Here is a 26,259-nt window from a genome sequence, read left to right on the forward strand (position 1 = left end):
TCAGAGCTGAAAAACAAGAGCAATGCCTTCAACATTCTTTTTTTTAAATAAGATTTTATTTATTTATTCATGAGAGACACACACAGAGAGAGAGAGAGAGAGAGAGAGAGAGAGAGGCAGAGACACAGGCAGAGGGAGAAGCAGGCTCCATGCAGGGAGCCTGACGTGGGACCTGATCCTGGGTCTCCAGGATCACGCTCTGGGCTGAAGGTGGCACTAAACCGCTGAGCCACCCAGGCTGCCCTGCCTTCAACATTCTATTTTTTTTTAAATTTTTATTTATTTATGATAGTCACACAGAGAGAGAGAGAGAGAGGCAGAGACATAGGCAGAAGGAGAAGCAGGCTCCATGCACCGGGAGCCCGACGTGGGATTCGATCCTGGGTCTCCAGGATCGCGCCCTGGGCCAAAGGCAGGCGCCAAACCGCTGCGCCACCCAGGGATCCCTGCCTTCAACATTCTAATGGAAAATTACTTTCAACATAAAATTCATTCCCCAGTCAAATTATCAATTAACTGTGATGTTTAATGAAGATATTTTTTATTAGACATGCAAGGTCTTACAAAATTTGCCTCCAGATCTTTTCTCAAGAAGCTAATGAAGGAACTGCCTCAATAAAAAATGAGAGAGAAACCCAGGGCACCTAGGTGGCTCAGTCAGTTAGGCATCCAGCTCTTGATTAAGGCTCAGGTTCTGATCTCAGGATCTCAGGGTCATAGGATTGAACCCCAGCTCAGACTCTGCTCCATTAGAAGCCTGCTTGAGATTCTCTCCCTCCTTTTCCCTCTGCCCTTTCCCCAGCTCATGCACGTGCACATGCACTCTGTCTAAATAAATAAAATCTTAGAACAAAACAAAACAAAATGTGTGAGAAGCCCCCAAAGAGACAGAAAATAGAATTCTAACACCAGAGAGAAGGAAAGGGAAGGACAGCTGGGCAGCAGACCTGAAGAATATCTCACCCTGACCAGGGCAGGAGCAGGAGGACTCCAGAGGGAATTTTCCTGAAAAAATCCTGAGAGAAAAACTACTGCCTCTGACCATGTTAAGAGTTATATGGGGAAAGTTAACAAGGGATATCTATCTATCTATCTATCTATCTATCTATCTACACACATATATCTCTTTCATATATATGTGTATATATATATATAATTTATTTTTTCATGAGAGACATACAGAGAGAGGCAGAGACATAGGCAGAGAGAGGCTCCCCATGGGGACCTGATGTAGGACTGGATCCCAGGACCCCAGGATCATGACTTGAGCCAAAGGCAAATGCTCAACCACTGAGCCACCTAGGTGTCCCAATAAGGGTTATATTAAAAAGGTAGACACTAACTACACATACACATACAGGCAAACCAAAAAACATTGTAACAAGAAAGGAGCTATAGTCATAAAACACTGCTTGCCTTTAAGGTGACTAATTCATAATTATTATCACAATAATATAAACAATGAATATTGATTTTTTAATGAATATTGATTTAATCAAAATTTTAAGCTATTCATCAGGATTCCAAAATAAAACAACTCTCAAAGGGGGGTAATTTGAGGAGAATTTCATCAGAGAGGCTTTGTGGGCAGGGTGAAAAGAAACCACAAAGGAAGGTACAGTACCAGTATGGAGGAGCTATTATCCACCCTTTTTCCCCATCCCCCAACACACAGACCAGAGGAGGCAAGGGGGTGGCAGCAGTTGTCAGAAACTGGAGAGAGTGCCTGACAGCAGGGCGAGACATGCAGCCCCCCACAGCAACCTAACGGTGGTGGCTGAGAGCAGAAATAGTTTTACTCTCTCCCTCCCCTCAAATCCCTGCCTATGCCCCATATTGACCCAACCCACCCTGAAGACTGAGGGGAAGAAAGCCCATTGATGGGGTCTGTACACGTTAGAATGGTTCTGGAAGGGCAAAGGAAGACATACAGGACAAACCTTAGTGGGTAGATAGAAGAAGGAAATGAAAGAGAACACAATTCTCATTTGTCGTAAAGAGCAGGAAGTGAGGAGCCAGTGTCTAAATCAGTCAAGAAAGGCAAGATCAGGGATCCCTGGGTGGCGCAGCGGTTTGGCGCCTGCCTTTGGCCCAGGGCGCGATCCTGGAGACCCGGGATTGAATCCCACGTCGGGCTCCCAGTGCATGGAGCCTGCTTCTCCCTCTGCCTGTGTCTCTGCCTCTCTCTCTCTCTCTCTCTCTCTGTATGACTATCATAGATAAATTGAAAAAAAAAAGTAATTAAAAAAAAAAAAAGAGAAAGGCAAGATCAGGGGCACCTGCGTGGCTCAGTGGTTGAGCGTCTGCCTTCGGCTCAGGGCTTGATTCCAGGGTCCTGGGATTGGGCCCCACATCATCTCTCTGCTGCTCACTCTGCCTCTCTCTCTGTGTCTCTCATGAATAAATTAATTAAATCTAAAAAAAAAAAAGAAAAAAGAAAGGCAAGATTAGCGTATGATTTCGAAACAGGGCAGCAAATGCCAGAATATAGCAAAAAGGATTGAAATAGGGTGCTTTGGGAGTGAGAGTGACAAGGGACAGGTCAGGGGACCGCTTTTTCATTTTACATTCATTAGAACTAATAAGACTTTCAAAACTTTGTATATATAACTTTGATTAAAGTAAAGAAAATAATAATATCCAGTCTGATCATGAGAAAAACATCAGACAAATCCCAATAGAGGGGCATTCTACAAAGTACCTAACCGATGCTCTTCAAAATTGTCAAGATCATAAAATACAAGTGAAGTCTAAGAAACTGTCAGTTGAAAGGACCCTAAGACGCAGCAACTAAATGTTATGTGGTATTCTGTATGGGATGGTGGAACAGAAAAGAAAGATATGGAGTAAAAACTAAAGAAATCTAAGTTTGGACTTTCATAATGATAATGTATCAATATTGGTTTATTTATTGTAACAAATGTACTATAAGACTAATGTAATATGTTCATAATAAAGGAAACTAGGGACAGGGTATATGGGCACTCTATTATCTTCTCAATTTTTCTGTAAATCTAAAATTGTTCTAAAAATAGTCTATTAAAAATAATAAAGTGTTGTACAGTAGAAATAACCTTAAATGACAAAAAAACTTCATGCATTTTATTTTATTTATTTATTTTTTTATGCATTTTATTTTAATTGCATTACTTAGAACTTTAGTAGGATTGGATGTTTTTCCAGGCTTTTTAATGTTTTTTTTTACATTCAAGACATTAAATCTCAGAATTTCTTTAAATTTTTTTTAAGATTTTATTTCTTTATTTATGACAGACACACAGAGAGAGAGGCACGGTTCACACAGGGAGCCTGATGTGGGACTCGATCCCGGGACTCCAGGATCTTGTCCTGGGCTGAAGGCAGGCACTAAACCGCTGAGCCACCTGGGGATCCCCAAATCCCAGAATTTCAACAATGATTCTAGTTATTCATTCATTCATTCATTCATTCATTCATTCAACAAGTATGTATCAAATGCCAACTACACACAAGGTAGTACCCTGTGCACATGACTTGGGATATAGGGACCTTTTTGAAATACAGTCCTGCCATTGCTCTTAAACCTCTCAGAAACTGCTGGGTAGTCTTAGATTCAAACCAGAGTACGAGGCCCTGCCTGCCTATCCTTGCAGACCTCTTGAGTTCATCTTGTACCATACTTCCATACATCACTGCTCTCCAATCACACTGGCCTCTTTTGGTTCCTTGAAGATACCATGTTTCCAATCACCCAGGGCCTTTGCATATGCTGCTCCCTCTGACTAGAACACTTCCTATCTTTGCTCCCCTCCCTTTTGCCCACATACCTCAGCTCAGTTATCACTTCCTTAGAGACAGTCCATCTACTTATAATTATTCCCAGTCATGTAGTTGAGTAATGCCAGTGTCCCCCATGGAATGTTTGCTTGTTGGTTCTATGACAGGTGGGATAGTGTCTTGTTGTGGACAGTATCTGACTTCATTCTGGTCCCCAGCTTCTGGCATAATGCCTCATGGACTCTATAGGTACTTGTTCACAGGACTCCATGGGACTCCATAAGATATGGTCCCTAGCCTTCCAGTCTAGTGCAGATCCAAACCAGGATGTTAGCTTCTGAAGGAGGTAGAGGTGCCCATCTCCCCTAGCTACTGTCTGGGTTCCAGCTGCCCGCTGGGCCTGGCTGCATCAACTCCTGGTCTACTGCTTGCAGTAGTAACATTCACGGACCCTCTTAGCCATTTGCTTCTTTCAGATACACAAAAACCCACTGAAGTCTGCATCCACATCATTTCTGTGTGGCCACTGAAAAAAATTCAGAGAGCCTAAGTGAATTGCTCAAAGCCACATGGTTGGGCAGCCCAGGTGGCTGGGCGGTTTAGCGCCTGTCTTCCGCCCAGGACATGACCCTGGGCTCCCTGGATCGAATCTCGGGTCGGGCTCCCTGCATGGAGCCTGCTTCTCTCTCTGCCTCTCTGTGTGTGTGTGTGTGTCTCTCCTGAATAAATAAATAAAATCTTTAAAAAAAAAAAAAAGCCACAAGGTTGCTAAAGCCCATATTTGTTATTTAAAGCCCATATTTAACCTAGTTCTTTTCTTTTTTTCTTTCTTTCTTTTTTTTCTTTTATTACCGTCTCCTGAACTCTACTTACCCCCAAACTTAGCACCGGCCCTGTTAACCGCGAGCACTTGCACCTGCGCTGGGGGGTTTGTCCCAGAATGATGCGCGCTGGGGCGGTGCAGGCCGGGGTTGTTGGAGCATCTCCGCCCCGGACCACGCGCGCCCCTTAGCGGTTACCGTGGAGCCTGGGTGCCCGGGTTTTCATTTCCTCCTGGAGAAAAAAAAATGGGAAGTCGGGGGGGGGGGGGGGGGCACTCATGAATTTCAGCACTTTGGGGTGCGAATCCGCGGATTCCGGGGCGCGGGGTTCAGTCATCCTCTCCAGGTGTAACCCCTGCCCCCCCCCCCCCCCCCCCCCCCCCCCCCCCCGTTCCGGGCGTCCGGCAGGCTGGGAGGAAGGGGCGGGGATAGGGGGGTGTCAGATGAGCCTAGGCCTGAGTCTCGCCTTCAACTGTGAAGTGGACATCTACTTCGTGGGAGCCAAGACTGCCTGTGGCCAGAGTGGCATCCAGGCAGCCTTAGAATGTTCTGTTAGAGGCTGGGCCTCTCAGGACCATGCTGCTCCCTGAAAGCTTTGGGACACTTGCACCCTCAGCCTGCTGGGAGCCTGGGCTGGGCACCCTTTATCTTTAATGCCTTGATTAGTATATAAGGCATACTACTTGAGCAGAATACCAAAAATAAATTAGAATTTTGGCCCACTGCTTCTAATCACTGCTTATTAAAATGGTCTTCAGTTCTTCTCTGCTAAAAATGATTTCAGGATACAAATTATTTCCATCATTGCTTTATCCTTTCTTATGTGTCAGGGGATAATTTGACTTCTAACAAAATTGAGTCCTTGTGTTAAGGGCTTTTATTAAAAAAAAGAGAGGGGCTTTACTTATCTGGTTAGATTCCAGGTAAATTGGGGAAATGTTATTTGCATTTTATCAACAGCTTATTTAAAGGTGATTTAATCTGTTTAATCCCCAGCTTAATTCCAAACAGGAATGGAGGCAGCAATAGTTTCTTGCCCACTGATGTGTGCCAGGAAGAGATCCAGGCACTTGGGGCAGAGAAGTAAATCAGTCAGGGATGGTGAGGGGTGGCTGAAATTGTGACTGGGGCACAGGCAATCTTGGTTGGCTGTGGTAGGTGAGCCCATGTATTATATTTGAGGACGGCCTCATCCTCTGGTCTCCTACACAGCTGGGCTCAACTGTGGTCTGGAGGAAGGGGGCCTGATCCCCTCATTTTATTTCAGCTCTCAATACAGAGGTTCACTTCCTATAGCCTCACAAATAATCTGAAGGGTCCAGGATAAAAAGAGGGGATGAGAGACAAAGAATCAACGGAGAAGAATAGAATGGGGGGAATGTTGCCAAATGTCAATTCATGTTGCCAGTGCCAATTTATTACCTGACCAAATTTGGCCTGATGTATATGGTTCTCCCCCACCCATAAAACCCCCCCACCACTACCACCACGACCATATGCTTAAGGCCATAGGCGGGCCTCTCAGTCTCTGGTCCTGAAGATGTCAGTCTTCAGACCTTTTCTTTCTTGTGTCCTGTGTACTCCTTTAGAAAAGTTGGAGCACTCTGAACTCTGTAGCATGTTTTCAGAGGCTGCCAGTTGCCGGGTTGGGCAGTGAGCTGTGGGTGGGTATGGAAACTGGAAAGGGAAAAGGAGTGTTGCTCCGTCTTCCCTGATCCTCAGTCATATGGTGATGTGAGTTAAACCCAAGGAGAAATCCTCTCCCCAGTGTCCTACTTAAGTTTTTCCCTTGGTCATATATCCTAAGTACTGTTCCTTTTCCGAGTCTCGCCTGGAACTGGAACAAAGAAGAAAGGCAAATAGCCACTAAATACATGGGAACATGGGCCACGTTCATGTCAGTATTAACCAGAAAAGCCAATTAAGATTGCAGTAGAGGGGTGCCTGGCTGGCTCAGTTGGTGGAGTATGTGACTCTTGATCTCAGGGTTGTGAGTTCAACCTCCTTGTTGGGTGTGGAGCCTACTTAAAAATCTCTCTATCTATCTATCTATCTATCTATCTATCTATCTATCATCTATCTATCTATCATGTATCTATCTATCTAAAGATTGCAGTAGATATTGAGCAGTTTGGCAATTTTAAATATGTATAAGCCAGCAATTCTGATTCCAGGAATATATCTTAAGAAAATAGCTGAGTGGATACATCAAGATAAATGTGTGAGGATATTTTTAAATCACTGATTATGAGAGAAGTCCCTCAGCATATGATTGGTTAAGAGATTGCAAAGCATATTTAGGCTGAAATGTCATGTAGATGAAGGAACTTAAGGGGCAGGCAGTCTCATGATTTACATGGTGTTTCATCAACACCGTGTGGTCCTGGCCTTGTCTCAGCCCCTGGCACCGCTGATATTCATGTCCAAACCCCTCAGATCTCCTGCTATGGGAGTTGGGAATGACATAGAGAAGAGGACCAAGAGTGTCAGGGAGGTTGGTAGAGGCCTGGAAAGGAGCAAAACACTGAACAAACAGCTCCCCCAGAGGGGCAACATGAGAGGTCTATTCAGAGAGGGCCGTTCCAACTTTCTGTGGATCCTGGTTCTTCTGGGTGACCAAAGAAGTTGTGCTGCTTGTCCTCACTGTGTCTGGCTGAATTCCTGAGTATCCTGGCAGTAAGATGAAAAACAAAACATTTCTGTCCCATGGTGCACAAGGACAGGACATCTCAGCACCTGGGTCTTGTAGTAGACACTGTTGTTTGGTGAACCCAGGAACGATACTCACTTTCTCTGGAACATTGCATTTTTCTTTGGACAACCATTGTTTTCCACCTCCAACCTCTGAGATTCAAGTGAAGCTGGCTCTGCTCCCTGGTTCCAAAGTGGTCTCATCAGAACCAGTCCCCAGGACTTCTGCTAGCTTTACTGAGAAGTCTTCATTCCCCATGGGAGCAGCAGGCAAAACTGGGTCCATTTCACCTCCTCAGAGAGTTTAAGAACAAGGTAAGGGCAGGGTGTGTGGAGTCATGAGGGAAAGTATAAGAACCCAGTGTTAGCAGCCACTGAACTGTTACCACACTTAGGCCTGACCAGCAAGGAGAAGGAGGGGATTCTGGACCCTAGAAGGAGATAGTCATGTAGAGGACATCTTGTTGGACAGACAGAGATGAGAATCTCCAAGGTTGGAAACAAGAAGACCAAGATGCAGTTGAGCGGGCAGTTTCACACAGCTGGAGCCAGGTAGTGGAGGCAGAGTGGGAAGAGGTAATGTGGGAGGAGGGGAGGCCGGGATGGATTTGATTATAAGTGGCCATTGAATAAATGCCACCGCAGAGGATTTTTAATCAGAAGTCCGTGACTTGATTTACCTTTCTGGAGATCACTCTTGATTCAAGTGGAGAAATGCATCATATATTAGGACAAAAGAGGAAGGAGGAAATACAGCTGTTGTGGGGGAGGAGGTGGTAGCACAGATGAGGAGTGGGGCCAAGGACAGTGAAGTGGTGGGACCAGGTGCACAGATACAAGTCAAAGTGGGAAGGGGCTCGTGGTAAAGTCATATGACCTTGGCTATTCCACTTTCTGAGCCCCAGCTTCCTACCCATTTCACAATGGTAAGGTTGACAAGTGTTAGTGGTTAAGAGTATTGTTTTTGTCAGATCTGGATTTGAATTTCAGTAGGTACCAGCTGTGTGACCTTATGCGAAGTTGGTTAATGATAAAAATGTACCATTTATTGAGCACTTGCTATGTGCTAACTAGTAGAATCCTTCCCAAACTTGCATACGTTTGTTATTCCAGTTTACAGGGAGCAGGGACAGTAATGTGGAGAGGGCAAGTCATTTGTTTGAGGTCTCAGCGAGGATTTTACTAACCACTACATTACCCTAACTTTTCTGTTAGGGTCATCCTCCCTGTGCAATTGGGAGGATTCAAGAAGAGGCCTGGCCAATAGTAGATGTTGATTAAAATATTATTAGAACCATTATCATTATATTCTTTGTGTTTTCCCGAGTTTTTGCGGGCAGCAGGCATCACTTGGATAAATGTCAGGTGAGGGGGGCAAAAACCGCGGCTGGGGCCTCTCAGTGGAAACTCGGGGTGTGGCCATGGGGGTGGGGGCGGCTGCAGGGCGGGGCGGGGCGGGGCGGGGCCAGGCCGCGGGAGTCGGGTTGGGGGCGGGGCCCGGGGAGAAGGGGCAGGGCGCGGGCCGGCGGCGCATGCTCCGTGGTGCGGCCAGCTCCGCGGCGGCCGCGGGCGCCACCGCCCACTTGGGGCTGGCCAGAGGCAGGCAGCCGGGGTGCGGAGTCAGGGTAGGGCTGGGCGCGCGCACGGCCATGGCCCCGTGGCTGCAGCTCTGCTCCGTCTTCTTCACGGTCAACGCCTGCCTCAACGGTTCGCAGCTGGCCGTGGCCGCGGGCGGCTCCAGCAGAGCGCGGGGCGCCGACACCTGCGGCTGGAGGGTAAGGAGAAACTTCTCGCCATCCCCCGAAGCGTGGCGGGCGCGGTGCGCACAGGTGCTCGCGGGCACCCGAGCCGGTGCCGACGTGCTGCCCTGCGCCGAGTCAGCGGCGGGGCTGGGATCCCCGCTGCCCTCGCCCTTCTTCCTCCCTCCCGGGGCGCGCGTCCGACGCCCCCGCCGGGATGAAAGGGGCCGCCCGACCCCCGGCTTTGTGTTGTTAATGAGGCGCGGCCCCTGGCCGGGGTCTGGCTCCCGGAGGGCGGGCGAGAGAAGGGCGCCCCACCCTTTGTTCCCGGACGCGTACCTCCTTCACCCCGGGGCTGGGATGCTCGGAACTGTCGGGCCTGGGGGCGCTTTGGAGCAGGAGTGTGTGTGGGGGGCGGGTTCTTCCCCTACCTCGGGTCCAGAACTCTGTAGAGGCCCGGGACTGCCAGAGAGGGGACCTGGAGCGCTGGGGAGGGATGCGCCCCCTCTCGTGGCCGCATTGTTCCTTCTGGGCTGGGCCGTCTTACCCCACTTTCACCCCACCTCCGACTCCTGCCTTGCTGGAAAACTTTGCTCCCCGTTCAGCCCTTCGTCTAGGGAATGGTCTCACGGATGACCTACACCCCCTCTCCCCGGCCCCAGCTTGACTTGCGGATATTTTTCTAGGCCAAAGGAAGGCATGAGTTTGTCGCCTCGGTCAGGTGCCCCCGAGGAGACTGGAGAGGCGCAGATGTAGTTTTCTTGCTGTAACGGAGCACTTCGACGCTGTCCGGGTGGTGGGGAGTTGGGCAGGGAGCGATGTGCGCGGGGATGCTGCTGTCCCCGGTTCCCACCGGTCCCCACCAGGGTTCCTGGGCTTGGAACCCACACTACATCTGTCTGCCTCACATCTCCTACCCAACTCAGGGCAGCCAGGCGTCAGGTTACTCAAGCTCCTTAGACTTGTGGAGAGGATGTGGGCTTTGCACTCAGGCAGCCACGGACATGACCTTGGCTCTTCTGGGCTCTGGTTTCTTCACCTGGAAAATGGGAATTAAAAGGGGACTTCCTAATTATCCCAGTACTGTTGCGCTGAGAGATGGGTCATTTACTTAGAACAACTCTGACACACCTGGGATATTCTGCATGGCCTCAGTGCAGTCAAGGCCTAGGACCTAGTACTTTCTTAGAGTCTCAGGCTAGTGCTTCCCGCTACCTTGTCCCACATTCAGAGAAGCACAGTGCAGAAGACCAGGTATGAGTCAGGCAGCTGGGATGTCTTCAAACTTGATAGCCATAACACACCCTCCCACCAACCCCATAGTGCATATAACCTTCCTGTTTGAGTAAAACATCATATTTTCTTACTTTGTCTTATTTAGTAAAATAACTATTAATTTTTAAGATAGCAAGTTTTCCCCAATTTTTAGATCAAGAAGTTTTCCTTAAGGCTATCTCATATTGACTTATTAATCCTGCTAAACTTTTTGGATCTAAATGGATATTTCAGCTTTTGAGTAACTGTGAGAGCATTACATGCATTTCATTCTGAGTTTTCATCTGACAGCATAGGTGGGTCAGTCCAAATTGCTATTTTTCTGCAGTTGTCTAGGTGGCTTCATGCATCTGTGTACAAAGCTTGTGAAGTTTTAATGGTTTGGGTATAATAGTGACCCAAAGGAGCCAAGGTGGTGGTTTTGTTCCCTATGCCTATGAGTATGTGTTCATTTCCTCTAACTGCACCCCTGCCCCAAATTAATGGTGGCCTCTGCCCCAGGAGCCTCACACTCAGGCTGACCTTTCTCCCACCACAACTCTTAATTGGGGGTGACCTTCTAAACAGCTTTTACTTTGGTCCCACTAATTCTCTCCTTGGGTCATTTTCATCCCTTCTTGAATGAGTATGGAAGCCCCCTCCCAGATTCCACATTCTTCTCAACCCAATACATGACTCCTTCTTTCCTGGACTTGCCTTTTAGTGCATATGATGGAGCCACCAGCTCTCCTCAACCCCTCCTGCCCATCTGCTTTGCATACCCACCTTTCCAGCCTGCTCCCTAACTTTTGGGCCCTTTGTGCTGTTGAGGCATGTTTTCTCTGCTCCTAGGATGCCTTTTCCTCCCCGTGAGCACCTTCTGCTTGTCCTAAGCCTCAGCTTGGGTGATACCACCTTCCGGGAAGCCCTCCCTGAATGTCATTCTCTTTGCCTTCTCAACCAGGTCCTTGCACTTAGTTCTCACCAGACTACATTGTCAATATTTGTTCACATCTGTGTCTAGGACAGGTTTCTTTAGCCAGGCACTTAACCTCGTCTTGGTGGCCTCTGAGCCTGGAACCCTGTAATTCTTGGCTGAGCCCAATTAGACCCTGCAGCCTTCCTGCTAAATCCTGTATTAAGTGATGATTTTTAGGAAGTGGGTGGAGAGATGAGATCACTGAGTTCCAGTGTCCTCTACACAGCAGGCTTTTGCACATGCTGTTCTGTCTTCATTCCTTCTCTTTACACCTCAGCCTCCCTTCTCTGCTCCAGCAGCACTTCTTGCAGGAAGCCTTCCCTGCTCCCATCTCCCTACATATGTTCTTCCAAAAGTTCTGTCAGAGGACTGGCCAGTGAACACTGGTGTACAATGATTTGGGCATTTGATTCATGTCAGAGTCCCCTACCAGATGATGGGTATTCAGCTCATAGATGTTGGTCTGTGTTCTAAGGTTGCTTACAGTCTAGTTGGGGCCATGCAGGCATAAAAAGAAGGGTCAATATGTGTGAATCAAACAGGAGACAGCTTCCTGTGGGTCTAAGGTCACATGGAACCTGACAGGAGGACAACAGGGTGTGGGATCTGGGTGCTGCAGAGGAACTGAGCCAATGACCCCCTTGATCTCCAGGGAGCGTTTGTTCCAGAAACTCTTGCCCTTGCAGCAGTGTGTATTTTCCCAGGACTCGCAAGGTGACTGCAGCCAGCTAACCTTCAGCAGCATTTCTAACACACCCTTTGGGGAGGCTCTCTTAGGAGCTGGCCTGGTTTAAGTGGTCAGATTTCACAACCTTCCTATTATTAGTGGGGCAATTAAGGGGCTGATACCATCTTGAACACAGCTCAGTGTTTTAGAAATGAGTTGTGGGCACACTTCCTCAACTACTTAAAAAAAAAAATCTCTTAGGGCCCTTGCCAGGTAAAGTTGCTCTTGGAGTAATAAATACAATTTTCCCAAAGCAGTAACAATTTCTTTTTGTTTTTTGTTTTTTTTTTGTTTTTTTAGCAGTAACAATTTCTAAAACCGGTCCTCACACTGGGTCTTAACTTTTGCTTCTTGATGGTGGAATGGTTTTATGTTGGGTAACTTTATATCAATCAGTTGTGCTGAGGTTTTTTTTTTTTTTTTTCCCCCTCTTGCCTTGCTAGTTGTTTGAAAAACATCGATGGAACAAAGAATTAGGCATCGGCTCCCACAGGTTTTTATTTAGTGACAGTTTCCTGCAGAGGGAACAAAAATGCCTTCCTATCTAAATGGGGTACATCTTCTTTAGTCTTTTATCTCTGAAACAAATGTCTACCCTGCAAAAAGCCTGCTCCTCCAGGAATTCAGGAAGCCAGAATGCTGGCATCGTCTTTACAATGAAGTGCAAGTTTCCCATTTAAGGCAAATACTTCATCTCAAAAGGTAGGAAGGAATAGGGTGGTACTTGGAAAAGAAGAAGTTCCAGCTGGTTAGAATTTAGGTCCTGATAAAAGTCCAATCCAAGAACTCTCCTTGGCTGTGGGCCCAGGCATGTTTATTTGATTCTGAATTGGATGCGTTTTCATTCACTTGCAGCTCATGGCTCCCTAGCCTGCATCTGGTCTGCCTGTCTTGTGGCCATGTCTTCCATGTTATACATGCTCTTGTGTCTCTTATAGAATTCTTGGTTAAAAAATGACTCAGCCCTGGTTGACACATTTTTCAGAGAGACATTTTTATAAGAACTGCGATGCTTTCCTGCAGCCTGTTTTACCATGTTAATTGGGAATCCTCTTGGCCAGGGTCCATCGCTCTTGAACAGCCCTCCCTTCTCTCCCCTCCCCCATCCATCCCACCGAACCTCCCCCACCCCCCCAGCCCCTGCAGTGCCTGGGGCATTGTGCTAGTTGTATTAACAAGGGGATACAGCTGGGTGAATGAGACCGGCAAGTAAGTACCGGCTGTGGACCCTTTCCCCTTTCCCGCTGAACACAATTTCTCAAAGTCTAGGGCTTCCAGTATCAGGATTGCCTTGGGAGCTTGTTAAAATGCAGATTCAAGGCTAATGCGACCAGAATGGGAGTGCGATGGGGGTTCAGGAATTGGCATTTTAACAAATTCCTCTGATGCTCTCTCAATGATGAGAGCCATTGCTTTAGGAGACAGGACTTCCCCAGGCCAGAGAAGTGGGGAGAAGCCACATTCTAAACATTTAAAATCAGAGTTTGACTTTAAATTATTTTCCTGGACTTACAGAGGAAGTGGAGACTTTGTCAGAGCCCTGACCAGTGAAAGGGGTCAGGCTGGCTGAAGGGATCCCGGAGAGCCAGCTGGGCAGGGCATCCTGGTTTGGGTGGATGCCTTTAGCCTGGGGTTGAAGAGGAGGCCGGGAGTGAAGGCGACCCTGACGCTTCCATGGGTTCCTCCCCAGAACAGCTGGGCTTGTCTGGAAAACAGTCTCAGGAAAGAGGAGAGTAGCATCCAAATCATATTCTCTGCAGTTCAAACCTTACAGAGTCCCTACAAAGGAAAGAACTGCTAATGCTTTTGTAAGTCTTCATTTTAAGTTATTTTTCATGCTTCATTTGGCCTAAAATGTGTGTGTGTGTGTTTAAGCTTTTAGACCCTCTTTTCCCCTCATCGGTCCCGGAGCTTTTCACATACCATGCCCAGCAGATGTCTGCTGCTGCTGGGGCCACCCCATCAGCAATTAATTGTATCTTTTCGTTTCTCATTGCCCCTTGTGTCTGCCTCTGATAGATGGGCTTTTAGGCTTCTGAAAGCTTGCACCCCCCCCCCCCATTTGTAAGAGTATAGGCTGAGGGAGGGGGCTCCAGTATCCCTAGAAGCTTGACAGGTTGGGGTGAGGGGCAGTACCCTTGGAGGAGACTTTTCTCCTGAATTTTACCCTGGCAGTGGAGACCCTGTCTGTTTCACATCTCCCCCAAATTTGGAGGTCTCCTGTCCTCAGCAAGCTCTGGGGGCCTGTCTGTGCTGGGGCCAGAGGCCCCAACTCCCAGCAGCCTGACTTGCTCGTCCAGTGGGAGGCAATGTCCTCCTGGGCAGTGTTTGTCTTGGCTGCTGGGACATTCTGAATGGTCCTGACACACGATTAGGTGACTGATGGCCCCACAACACATTGTCTCCTCCAGGGCCCGGGGCCTTTGAAGCTCTTCCCTGTGGGAAGTAAAGAGACTATTTGCTCTATTAAAATGCCTTGGAATTTCCTCTGTTTAACCACAGGCCACTTCCTCTCTGCCACTCTAAACCCGGCAGGGCCACTGGCTGATTGAAAAGACACAAGCCCAGGAATGAGCACATCCTATTGAAACAGATAGTCTTACTGCAGATTAAAAGCTGGGACAAATCTCTAAGAAACCAAATCTAAGGGGAAATCCTAGAGGTGGCTCCTTATCTTGCTCAAAATTTCGCTTGTTGATGTAATTCACACTTGAAGCGCCAGTGCATCATAGGGTACTTTTTTTTTTTTAAGACAGGAAATCTACATTGTAACCAAATTAGTGTGTTATATTTACATGTGGCAAGTTAAAGTCGTACAATAAGTGGATTTCTCACTGTTAAGTTGGAAAGTCTTTATTATCTGGGAAGAGCATGGTGCCTGTTCATAGAAAACCATACCATGCTTATGCTCTATTTGCAGACTCTCTGCTGGTGCTGGTTTCATGAGCTCAGAAGTCCCAAGTAATGAGTTTGTAGCCTAAATAATGCCAAGAGTATCTCTGGGGAGGCTGTTCCTCACTGTTTCCCAAGCAGTATCTTGGGAAAGTTTAATAACACCAGGCGTGAAACTAAAAATTGCCTAAGTAACAAACACCAAACATTTAAGCCCTGTCTGTACCGTGTTTTTGTGATGGGACCTAAAAAAGGAATGACTACCTGGTTTCTAATGGAGACTATTATTTTAACATTTACAACTCCATTGTTCAAAGCATCTGTGATAAAAACGGCTTCCCTTTTCTTTGGTTCCTTGTTTGAAAATGTTGGGGGAAGGTGGATGTAGCTAATTAAGGCTACAACATTTAAAGGGGGGACTTAATAGGTACCAGCTGTCCTCAACAAATCACTGAGTGGATGACAAAATAAAGATGTGATGTGAACACACATGTAATTCTCTTCTAAAACGGAAGTTGGCCTATAAATTGTCTGATTTAATAGCATGAATGGAAACTACCTCCATTAAAAAAAACTGCGCGTTTAAGAAGCATTTGTTTCTAGTGCTAAAATGTCTTATTTGCATAAGGCTGGTACCTTAAAGAGTTGAAAGGGCAGTAGATGGCAAGTATTATTGGAAATTTAATAAATTATAATTTTATTGTGTGTTCCTCATTCCAAACCTGAACATTAATCATGAGGCTTTTTCATTAAAATTACTACATTGTAGGGAAGTTTGCTTGAATGTATCAGAAATATCCTATAAAACTGAAGCAGCAACTTTGAAAGGGAATGGAAATTGATAGCATTTATTAAGTGTTCCAATGGATATTTAGATTTTACACATTAAATGAATGCTTTAGATGAATCCTTCTGAAATCATAGGGGATTAGACTTTAAATATAACCTTTTTAGATTTGAAAAGTACTTTATTTCCTTAAAAACTAGGAGTTTTTCCAAGTGTTCTGTTTTGTCAGTTTTGTAGAATGACCCCCCCCCCCCCACCTTCAACCCAGCCCCCATTGAATGGTAACCCTTTAGAAAATGCTGGCTATGGCCCCAGACTTCTGGTCTGAGATGGGGATAGAGGGAGGGTTTCCTTGGAATGAAGAAGTGCATTTTCCTGAGATAGGCCATATGGTTTAAAAACCCTTTCTCCGTGATTCTATTTTGTCCAGGTGATTTCTGGTTTCTTCTCTCCTGAAATTACCCCCCCCCCTTTTACCAGAGGAAAATGCAATGTAATCCAGACCAATGCATGAGCAGTCAGCCCTAGCAAGTGTGGGCTCTGCTGAGTGACAGTTTATCACTGCCTTTCTCTGGAGTGGGCACATTGGCTCTGGGTGGGGCATGGGCACTCACATGGTTAGGATTTATTTAACTGCTTAATATCTGAAGTTCAAGAAGACTAATCTGGAGTGAAGAGGTAAGACATGTTTTTTTTGAGCAGCTACACTGTGTCAAGTCTTGGTGTGGTTCTGTAGTTACTTAGATTTTGCAGGGAAAAGACAAAGATGGTAGGACCATCTGGCTCCCCACCCAGCTGAGGCTGTAAGAAAAAGGGATAGGGGCTCAGAGACATGGACATGCAGAAAGGATTCCAAGGTACAGGGAACTCTGTCCTCTCTCTACCTCCCCACTCCTTCCAGAAAACATGAACCACAGTTCCTGCTGCTCCTCATCCTAGAACAGTCCACCTATGCAGTTGCCAGTGTGAGAATCAGGGTAACGATGTGTCAGTGGCTGTGGCACTGTTTGACATCTTTGGAAATCTGGCTTTTTATTAGCCCATGTCCCCTGTGGTTCCCAGTAATTTTGGCTTCTTTGTCTGCCTTAGTTTCCTCTGCTTTGGAGGAGGCTCACCTTTGTCTGTGAGGCTTCTCCACATCTTGCTCCCCCTTCCCCAGTCTCCCCATGTGAATTTCACCTGTGCCAGAAAACCCTACATTTAGTAACGTCAGACTCATCCCATCATGACTCCAGATCTAGTGAGAATGCATCCAGCCTTTTGCAGTTATGCGTTGAAGAAGCAGCAGAAACTTGACTTGTTCATGAAGAAGAAACTTAATTTGGATGGTTCAGAGGGGCTTAGAAGAAGGGAATGGATGGCCAAAGAAGGCACCCCCCCCACCCCCCTGCAAATGGAACCAGGAGGTGGGGGATCCTTTGAAAGAAATGTGTGGCAGAAAGAAAGACGTGGTAAGTTGGGGGAGGGTAGTTCATTTGACAGGGTGAGGACAGGAAGGCTGAGGATGTAGGTTGGGACTGGATTACAGGGTGCCATGAGTTTTGCCCGTGTGCACCTGTCAGGAACCATGAGGCTTGACAGGTTTCTCCAGCGGATGAATGGTTTAATAAGAGTAACCCTCAGTGGCCATTTCTTCATTCACTGAGTGTTCGGAGCTTTCTATGTGCTGGGCCCGATTTCTGGAGCTTAGATTGTAGCATGGAAATAACAAGGACAACAGAATAGTGATGTGACCACCCTATTTGAAATAGCAACCTGCCCTCTTTTCCTCACTTTGTTTTTCTCCACAGAACTTTTCACCATGAGACACACATGGTGTTTTCTTGTCTGTCTCCTCCACTGTTGTGTCAACTGCATGAGAGCAGAGCCTGTATCTGTTTTGCTCTCTGCCACATCAGGAAATCTGGAGCGGGCATATTGTAGGTTATTCCCTGCATGTTCCTTGAATGACCAAGTGCTCTGCAGGAAATTATAGTTGGTGATGAGAATGATGGTGGCACATGCAGATGATCTCAGGTGGTGAGGTGCTGAGGTGACATGGAAGACGAGCAGTAGTCCTATAGATATCCTCTGAACTTCTAGGTTTTCTTATGTTTTCACAGCATTAGTGCATCATGTGGCATTAGGTGCTCAGAGTTAGCATAAAATATGCTCCAGCTATTCACATCATAGATTACTGGCACCAAGTGTCCACCTTGGTCACTGCTGGGCTGCAGGATGTTCCAGGGGATGACTGAGGTGGTGATTGGGCTGGTAATGGATGGAGATCAATACCAGAGACATAGACATGGAGGAAGAATTCCAAGATCCAGGGAACTCTGTCCCTATACTTTGTAAAGTGTTGCTTCAAGAGGGGATGTTTGGGCTGTACAGTTTGCACTGTGGATAAAAAAAATGTAAAAAAGTTACTGTCCAGTGCTAACCAAGCATCCTGGTTTTTGGACTTTATGAAATAATTCCCATTCCCTAGCAGCAGCTGCCAGCTGGTATGAAAACTTTGTCTTTTTAACAGAGGTACGGGTCTCATTTTGTTTCATCCCTTCTGGTTGTGAACACATTTTATTTTCTGAAGTCACTAGACGGTCCATCCAGAATCAAAGATGCTCTTTGCCTTCTTTCCAGGGCTGTGGGTTTGCTGGCCAGCTGTGGTAATGAGTTTTTGCCTGGCTTTGATTTTCATGGCTTGCCTCCCTGTGGGAGGAACTAGATATTTCTGATCTTACCTCTGCTCATATTCAGATCCAGCCAAGCAGTCAGTGACTTCCCGGGCTTTTTTGTGGGAGACTGTGGGAAAGGTCCTGGTTGGCTGGCTATGAATTAATGAAATCCTTAGAAGGCTTCACTAAAGATAGCTCCTGTGGTTTAAAAAAATAGCATTGCCTTTTTAATTTGAGAAAGAGGTCATGGAGTTTTACCAAAATTAAGCAGAGAAAAATGTAACATCTGGTTGTGCTGCCCAAAGGCTGCTTCAGGGCAGTGGAGCCGTGGGTTCCCAGTGTTGGACTCGCCCAAGGTGACATTCACCCCCCATCCCTCATAAGGCTGCTCTGGACATGCTGCCTCTCTCATTGTTCTCCTCCCTGGGTTTTGAAGTCCTCAAGAGACAGAAATTCTACCCCCACATCTTTTCACTTGAGCACATTTCCCATTTACTGAGCTTTCTTCCTTTTACTTAAAGGGTCGCACTTTTTTTTTTTTTAAGTGCATAGTTTTTGAGTTGGTCAAGACTAGTGTAATTATTGCTTTTATCTCATTAAAGAAAGATGAGGGTGGATAATGGGGGGAGACTTTGGGCGGAAGGGGGGTTTTAAAGAGCTGTTCTAAAAAGTTTTTAAATTAGTAGGCTTTTTGACATGAGGAGAAAGAGAATGATAAATTGCAGGAGAAGAGTTTTAGGGAAAGGCATAAAGTGGCTTTTAAAGGACCTATGACTGTTTTAAAAGCAGAAACATGAATGTCTTAAATGTCTGCTGTGTGTACATCTCCACCTCCCCTTGCCCAGTTAAGTGAATAAGTCCTATTATTATGTTTTTTTAAATTTTATTTTTTATCTTAGATCTATGTTATATAAAGACTATGTAATTTTCCTTTAAAAACCATTATTCATATTTTGGACATATATTTTCTGAAACTAATTAGGAAGATGAAATTTTTGCTACGGAGCACCCTCCTCCCCACTCTTGCCAAGCCCAGCAGGCGGCCGCCGGTTACTGCTATCTGGGCTTCTCTTTACTGTACTTTCTCTCCCATATTTTGGATTCTGAAAATTTTTAAGCCTATAGAAAAATTGAAAAAACAGTAAAATGAACACCTATTTACCCTTTGCCTAGAGTTACCAGTTGCTTGCCACACGTATGTCAGCTGTCTCACAGTCCTTCGTGATTTCTTTCTGAATCACATTCTAGGATTCAGACAAGGATTACTCTTACATAGATCACTTGTACAGAGACATCATGTCTCTTCCATCTCCTCTACTTGAGGACAGCTCTTCCACCCATTTCTTTGTTTTGTTTTGTTTTGTTTTAAGATTTTATTTATTTATTCATGAGAGAGAGAGAGAGGCAGAGGGAGAAGTAGGCTCCCTGCGGGGAGCCCGAGGTGGGACTCGATCCTGGGTCTCCAGGCCCAGGCCCTGGGCTGAAGGCAGCGCTAAACCGCTGAGCCACCCGGGGTGCCCTTTTTCTTTGGTCTTTTATAACATACATGTTTGAAGAGTCAGGGTCACTTGTGGTGTAGACGGTGCCACAAGTTAGATTTCTGAGTGTTTCCTCACGACTAGGATCAAGTTAAATATTTTGGCCAGATCCCTTAAAAGGTGATATTGTGCCGTTGCGTATTAGATTATCAGTAGGTAACAAATATGGATGCAGTTTCAGCGATGAGCAAAATTGGTTTTTCTTTGAAATTGTTGCACATGGAGACCTTGCCAGTGGTTTAATCCAGCTGAGTCTTAGGTTGTCTTTTCTAAAAAAGCGATGCTTTACATTAAGGCTACCTTTTTACTGGGAATCCAAAGCACGGGGCGTCATGTGCTATCCTGTAATATGATCTCCTCTCTTAAAAATGATTTGAAATGAATTGTGCTCTCAAAATTAGGACTGTGGTGTCTCAGAATGTTGAAGGCTTTTGCTATTCACACGGGCTGGTTGCAAACAGTTGTAGGTGTCGCCCTCAGCGACTAGGAACGAGTGCCTATTACAACCTCTGCTTGGCCGGGGCAGGTTTACGGTTGAGTGCATCCTCGCACCACAATTCAGTCATGACTTTCCTTTGTGCTAAGAAAACATTGAACTTTATTTCCAGTAAAGGCCACTCCACTCAAAACATATCCTCGAAGTCAGTTTCCAGCCTTTTGGTTCTGTGATCGCCTGTTGCCTAAATTATTTTAGTAGAGTCCCTGCAGACAGTTCCATTACTTTAACCTGTATTGCTATCGTCCGTCTAATTACGGGGCTTTTCTTTTCTTTGCCCTTACCCCAGAGGTGAGTAAGGGCGTGTAAAGTCAAAGACGTGTAAAGTTAATATTGGTTATTTTTTCAAAGTAAGTTAAAACGTCAAAAAGTGTCCAGTTGTTATTCTTGCAGGGTCCGGGAAGGCGGCCCAGACGAACCCTCCCTCTTTTATTCATGAGGCCGGGCGGGCGGGCCTGTGCGGCTGGCGTTGGCGTTTGTTCGCCCTCGGCCGGCCCCCTCCCCTGCTGGCCGTGAAATGTCATGCCGAGATGGAATAGTGGGACATTCAGCACGCAGAGAATGGGCCGCAGAGGTGCACCTTTGCTTTTCATTTTCTTTTCTGGCACCGGGTCCCAGGTCCCCTCCTTGGCCTGACCGTGAAAGGCCAGAAAGCAGCAGTCTGGAGGCTGGCAGGGATGCGGTGCCGCCCAGCCCCGCAGCGGCCCCTGTGCTGGAATGTGCTGGACACAAAGGCCCGGCCAGCCTGTGCCTCAGGAGGGGGTTGCCTTTGCTTAGGCTCCTTTGCCCTGGTCACAGGGGAGAGAGTTCTTGTTTCCATGGCTGTGCCGCCGTCGGTTTCGGTGGGAGAGGGGGTGCAGAGTGCTTTTGGTTTTCAGAAATCACTTGGGGCTCACCATTTCTGTGCAGAGGGAGGCCCTGGAGCTGAGTGCTGAGGCCGCCGCGAGACTCCTTCGGCCCTGATGTGGTCTTTGGATAAAGAGAAATCAGGCAGCATTTGCTTAGCAGGCCTAGAATTCGATTCAGAGCAGTAGTTCTCAATTGGGGGTGATTTGGGGGTTCCCTGGAGACATTTTTCATTGTCACAACTGGGAAGGGGTTTTGCTACTGGCTTTTTGTGGGTAGGGGCCAGGGATGCTGCTAAACACCCTGAAATGCGTGAGCCGGCCTTCCCCAATAAAGACTTATCTGGCCCAAAGTGTCAATAGTGTTGAGGTTGACAGACCTTGATTTAGAGGTCCCATTTTAGCATTTGAATTTCTCAGCTCACTTAGCCTCATAACACTTTGCAACTTCCTTTCTGTTTAACAGAAGCTGTTGGTTCTATTAATCTGCATTCAGGATGAATTTCCATTAAACTCTCCAAGACATGATTAAACTATTGTGGTGCTCCTTGAAGATATGCCCTGAATGCAACTACTATTTTAAATGCAAAAGACGATTTTTTTTTTTTTTGCCATAATTTGATCAAAGTAGCATAACCTGTGCCTCTGTTTTTGTTACTCACTGATGGTCTGTGGATAACATTACATTTTTTCAGCATGAAACCCAACACTTCAAATCCCTAAAGCAGTCTCAAATTTATGGTTAATAAAAGCATTTATTGTACTGGATGTCATCTGTTATATCACTCTGGGGCTAGAAACTGGCAAGCAGTGGACAGGAAATATTTTCATTTCAAATCGCTTCAATCTTATGGTCTAGGGGCAAAAGTGTCTGATTTCAGGAAAGCCACGGTGAATAGCATAGTAATGAATGCATTTTTAGTTGATTAAGCAGGCATTCTCTCCCTTTCAAACAGTCTTCTCTCTTTGGTTTGGTGGGGCTAAATAAACACGTGATGTTAAATGATAGTATTTCTTGTGTTGGCCATACTTTTCCTTTGATCATCTGAAACTTTTCAAAGTGTTTTCCAGGAATCCTCAGTAGAATTGAAGAAGCTGGAGAGAATGGCTAAACTCAAGTGTTGACCCTCTTTGTAAATTGTTTACTTTCTGAGCAGAGGAGGTTTTTTAAGATGTTGTTGACTCTTCCGAATTCCCCTTTAAAAATGGAATTTGGTACCTTGCCCTTGGGATCATGCGTTTAGGAGGAAAAAATTTTTGATTTTTTTTTTTTTTTGTTTTGGTTGCAATTTTATTGTACTTTGTGTCCTGATTTCCCACATCTGGCAGGTAAACAGTCAGGGTGAGGAGAATTCCAATCTGAAGGCGGCCCTGTGTGGTGATGATGTATCTAGGACAGGGTGCCTTTCGTCCTGGCTGCTCAGTGCCTTCTGTATTACCTAAATCATTGCAGGAAGCCTGGGTGACTCAGCGGTTGAGCGTCTGCCTTTGGCCCAGGGTGTGATCCCGGGGTCCCAGGATCGAGTCCCACATCAGGCTCCCTCCATGGAGCCTGCTTCTCCTTCTGCCTATGTCTCTGCATCTCTCTCTCTCTGTGTCTCTCATGAATAAATAAATAAAATCTTAAAAAAAAAAAAAAAAAAAAGAAAGCACCATGTTGCTTATATTAAAAAAAAAAAAAAAATCATTGCTTCCCAGAGAGCCTCGGAGGTAGGCAGTTATTTCTGATGTGGTTCCTTTTTGCCAGATGAGGATTCCATGGCACAAAGAGCCAGGAAGGGATTAGGATGGCAGGCCACGTGATGCAAAGAGGCCTCTCTCTGCCAGAAACCAGAGTCACAGAGTTCTTACCCTGCCTGTGCCCCCCGGCAGCCGAGCCTGCCCTGCCTTCCGATCCCCCAGCCTGGGATGGAAATCTGCCATGTGCAGCAGAGCAGCTAATGGAGGTGGGAAGAGAGATACAGGGGAGCGCTTTGCAGATAATTAAATTAAACTAGGATTCGGCATTTACCCCAGAAGTTCCCTAGAGTCACCTGAGGAACATGGCGGGGTGGGGGTAGAGGGAGAGATTCCAGGCCTCCTCCCAGACCTGCTTAAGTGAGATTTCCAGGGGAAGGCCAGGAATCTGAGGTTTTGTTTTGTGTTTTGTTTTGTTTTAGAAAGCTTCCAGATCAATGGTTTTGGGGGATATATGCAGGGTTTGTTACAAAGGAGCTGTACAAGGAAATTTTGGAGGGTGATGGGATGGAACTGATTTGTATGCTGATTGTGATGGTGGATACACAAGGGTAGACATTGATATAAGTGTAAATTAATGGAAGTATCCATTTTACCGTGTCTTAAAAAAAAACATGCTGCCCAGGTGAAACTGAGCTGTCACTTCAGTGTCCGATGAGGTGACAGATGGTTCCTGGTGACAGCTGGGAAGAGTTTTCCAGCTGTGAGAGAATGTCACCTGAAACTGCAGAGGCAGGTGGGCTGAAACCTTTCAGCTCAGTGCTGTCTAGTAGAACTTTCTGTGATGATAGACGTGTTCTTCCCTGTATCGGCAGAAATGTGGCTAGTGTAACCGAGGAACTGAATTTTAAATTTTACGCAAATTACTTTATGTTTAGGTAACTACACATGGCTGAAGGCTGCCATGTTGGACAGCTTATCCTTAGATGCAGACATGACCATATTGGGGGGCTTTGGGTCTGTGCCAGGTGCACAGGGGGCCCAGTGGTTCTTTATGCTTGATGGACTTTAGTAAGTCAATCCAAGTATAGGGCAAAACAGGAATGTAGACAGGATGTGTAGGTTGGTAAGGACAGAGAAAAAGGCACCTTGGAATGAAGACTGATGTGGGATCTGCCCAGGCAGAGGACACTCTTGCCGAACAGAGGAATCTGCTTTTCTTTCTCCAGTGCGGATCAGATAGCACTGACTGGCCCAGTTCCTCCCAGGACTTCCCAACCTTGTTCATCTTAAATGATGCAGCAGTTAATTTGGGTAGTCTTTAGTTGTGTCTCTGTTACCCTAATAACCCTATACCTCTCAGTTATATATGAAGCTGTTGGAGGGCCCAAGGGAGCCACATGCAAGACAGGGTCAGGGAATGTCTAGGACCTGGTTGGGGGTGTGCTGCCCACCCCTCTCCACCCTCCCCCCGCCAACCGTGAGAAAGTGTGATGAACCATTGTGGGCATGCCTTGCTCCTTTTCAGGCAAGGAGACCCCATAAAAACTGCATCTGGGGCGTAAACCTTCATATTGACTTATGTTCAGACACTCCTAAACTTTCTTCCTCCTTGGCCTTTGGATTTATGTTATCTTCAGTAGTGTTAATGTTTTCAAACGTGTTAGAAAAGAGTAAGATTCTGAAGAGTGGCCTTGTGGTAGTAGAGCAAACCAAATGGTGACAGAAAGAATGTTCCAATATGTAGACATACTAGGTCTTAAATAAATTTACTAAATGGCTAACAAATTTCATGAGATATGGGCTTGTAACTCAGGAGATTTTGTTACTCTGATTTAAACATAGGAATGCCTAGTGTGTCAACTATACTTCAATAAAAAAGGTGCCAAAATGGGGGGGGGGCTTTGAAATTAGTGGAGCTATTACTTTATTTTTATATGAAAACTTCACTTCTTTGGATCCAGAAGAGAAGGACATTCTGAATTATAACATCTTAAAGCAGGGCTTCCTTGTGTTGCTTTTACAAATTGGTGACTTAAAGCTAATGCAAAAGAAAGGGGTGGGAGTGCTAAATGAACATTAAATGTGGTTCTTCCTTTTTTTAAAAAAATAATTAATTAATTAATTAATTTTTAAACATTTTATTTATTTATTCATGAGAGCCACAGGGAGAGAGAGAGGCAGAGACACAGGCTGAGGGAGAAACAGGCTCTATGCAGGGAGCCCGATGTGGGTGGGACTCGATCCTGGGACTCCAGGACCACACCCTGGGCCGAAGGCAGATGCTAAACCGCCGAGCCACCCAAGGATCCCCTAAATGTGGTTCTTCCACACTTGAACACACAGGTGCATGTTGCTACGGGGTTGGAATCACTGGATTTATTTTTTATGGTTATTTTTTTGGTTTAATTTTCTTTTTTTTGTTTTTAGTTTCAGGTGTCAAATTTAGTGATCACCCTGTGCTCATCCTAAGTGCATTCCTTATTCCCCATCACCTATTTCCCCCATCCCCTACCCACCTCCCTTCTGGTAACCATGTTTGTTCTCTGTAGTTAATAATCTGTTTTTTGACTTGCCTCCCCCACACTATGTATGTTTTCTTAAATTCCACATGAGTGAAATCATATGGTATTTTGTCTCTCTCTGACTAACTTATTTCCATTAGTATAATATACTCTAGCTCCATCCATATCTTTGCAAATGGTAGGATTTCATTCTTTTTAATGGCTGAGTAATATTCCATTCTGTAGATATATCACATATTCTTTATCCTTTAGTCGATGGACATTTGGGCTGTTTCCATGATTTGGTTATTGTTGATAATGCTGCTATAAATATTGGGTGCATATATCTCTTTGAATTAGTTAAATTTGTTTTCTAAAGATATTTCCATACATTGACATAGTTCGCAGACATGACACTTTTACTGGCCATGTAATATTTTCATGTTGTGTGCACCCCTGTTCTTGGCCCTGAAGCCCCACTGATGAAACATTTGGGCTGTTTCCAACATATTGCTGTTATAAAGCTGCTTGGACATCTTCATGTGGATTGGTTTCCAGCCTGCCTCTTTGGCCATTTTGATTTGCTTACTTGGCATATATTCTCCGAAATGGAATTACCATGGCCAAACTTTTGTAGGTCTTACTGTGTGTTTGTTTGCCAGCTTGCCCTGTATAATGATGAAGAATTGTGTTTTGGGAAGAGGGAAAATTTGGTTTTCAAATCCCAGCTCTGCCATTTGCTCTTCTTTATTATGACCTTGGGCAAATTTCTTCATCTGTAAAATGGATTAGTAAGAGATTATTCCCCAGGATTATTTTGAGACTTAAATAAGATACTGTCTTTAAAATATTTTGCTCTGCAACTGGCCACATAGCAAGTGCTTAGTCATTGGTGG

The 26,259-nt window shown here is 45.7% G+C and overlaps 1 protein-coding gene across 2 annotated transcripts in view; it reads left to right on the plus strand.

The window, feature by feature from the left end:
* The first annotated feature begins 8,824 nt into the window (after positions 1-8,824).
* The window catches only part of IL17RD (interleukin 17 receptor D), a 69,239-nt gene continuing 51,804 nt past the window's right edge, over positions 8,825-26,259 (plus strand). The window contains exon 1 of one of the 2 annotated variants that reach the window (XM_072785775.1): positions 8,825-9,043. In XM_072785775.1, coding sequence (XP_072641876.1) covers positions 8,918-9,043 — 126 coding nt within the window. In that variant the 5' untranslated portion in view covers positions 8,825-8,917. The remainder of the gene's footprint in view (positions 9,044-26,259) is intronic. The other variant, XM_072785774.1, reaches the window with a different exon arrangement.

Source organism: Canis lupus, chromosome 19, assembly GCF_048164855.1.
Source record: "Canis lupus baileyi chromosome 19, mCanLup2.hap1, whole genome shotgun sequence".
NCBI classification, from domain to species: domain Eukaryota; kingdom Metazoa; phylum Chordata; class Mammalia; order Carnivora; family Canidae; genus Canis; species Canis lupus.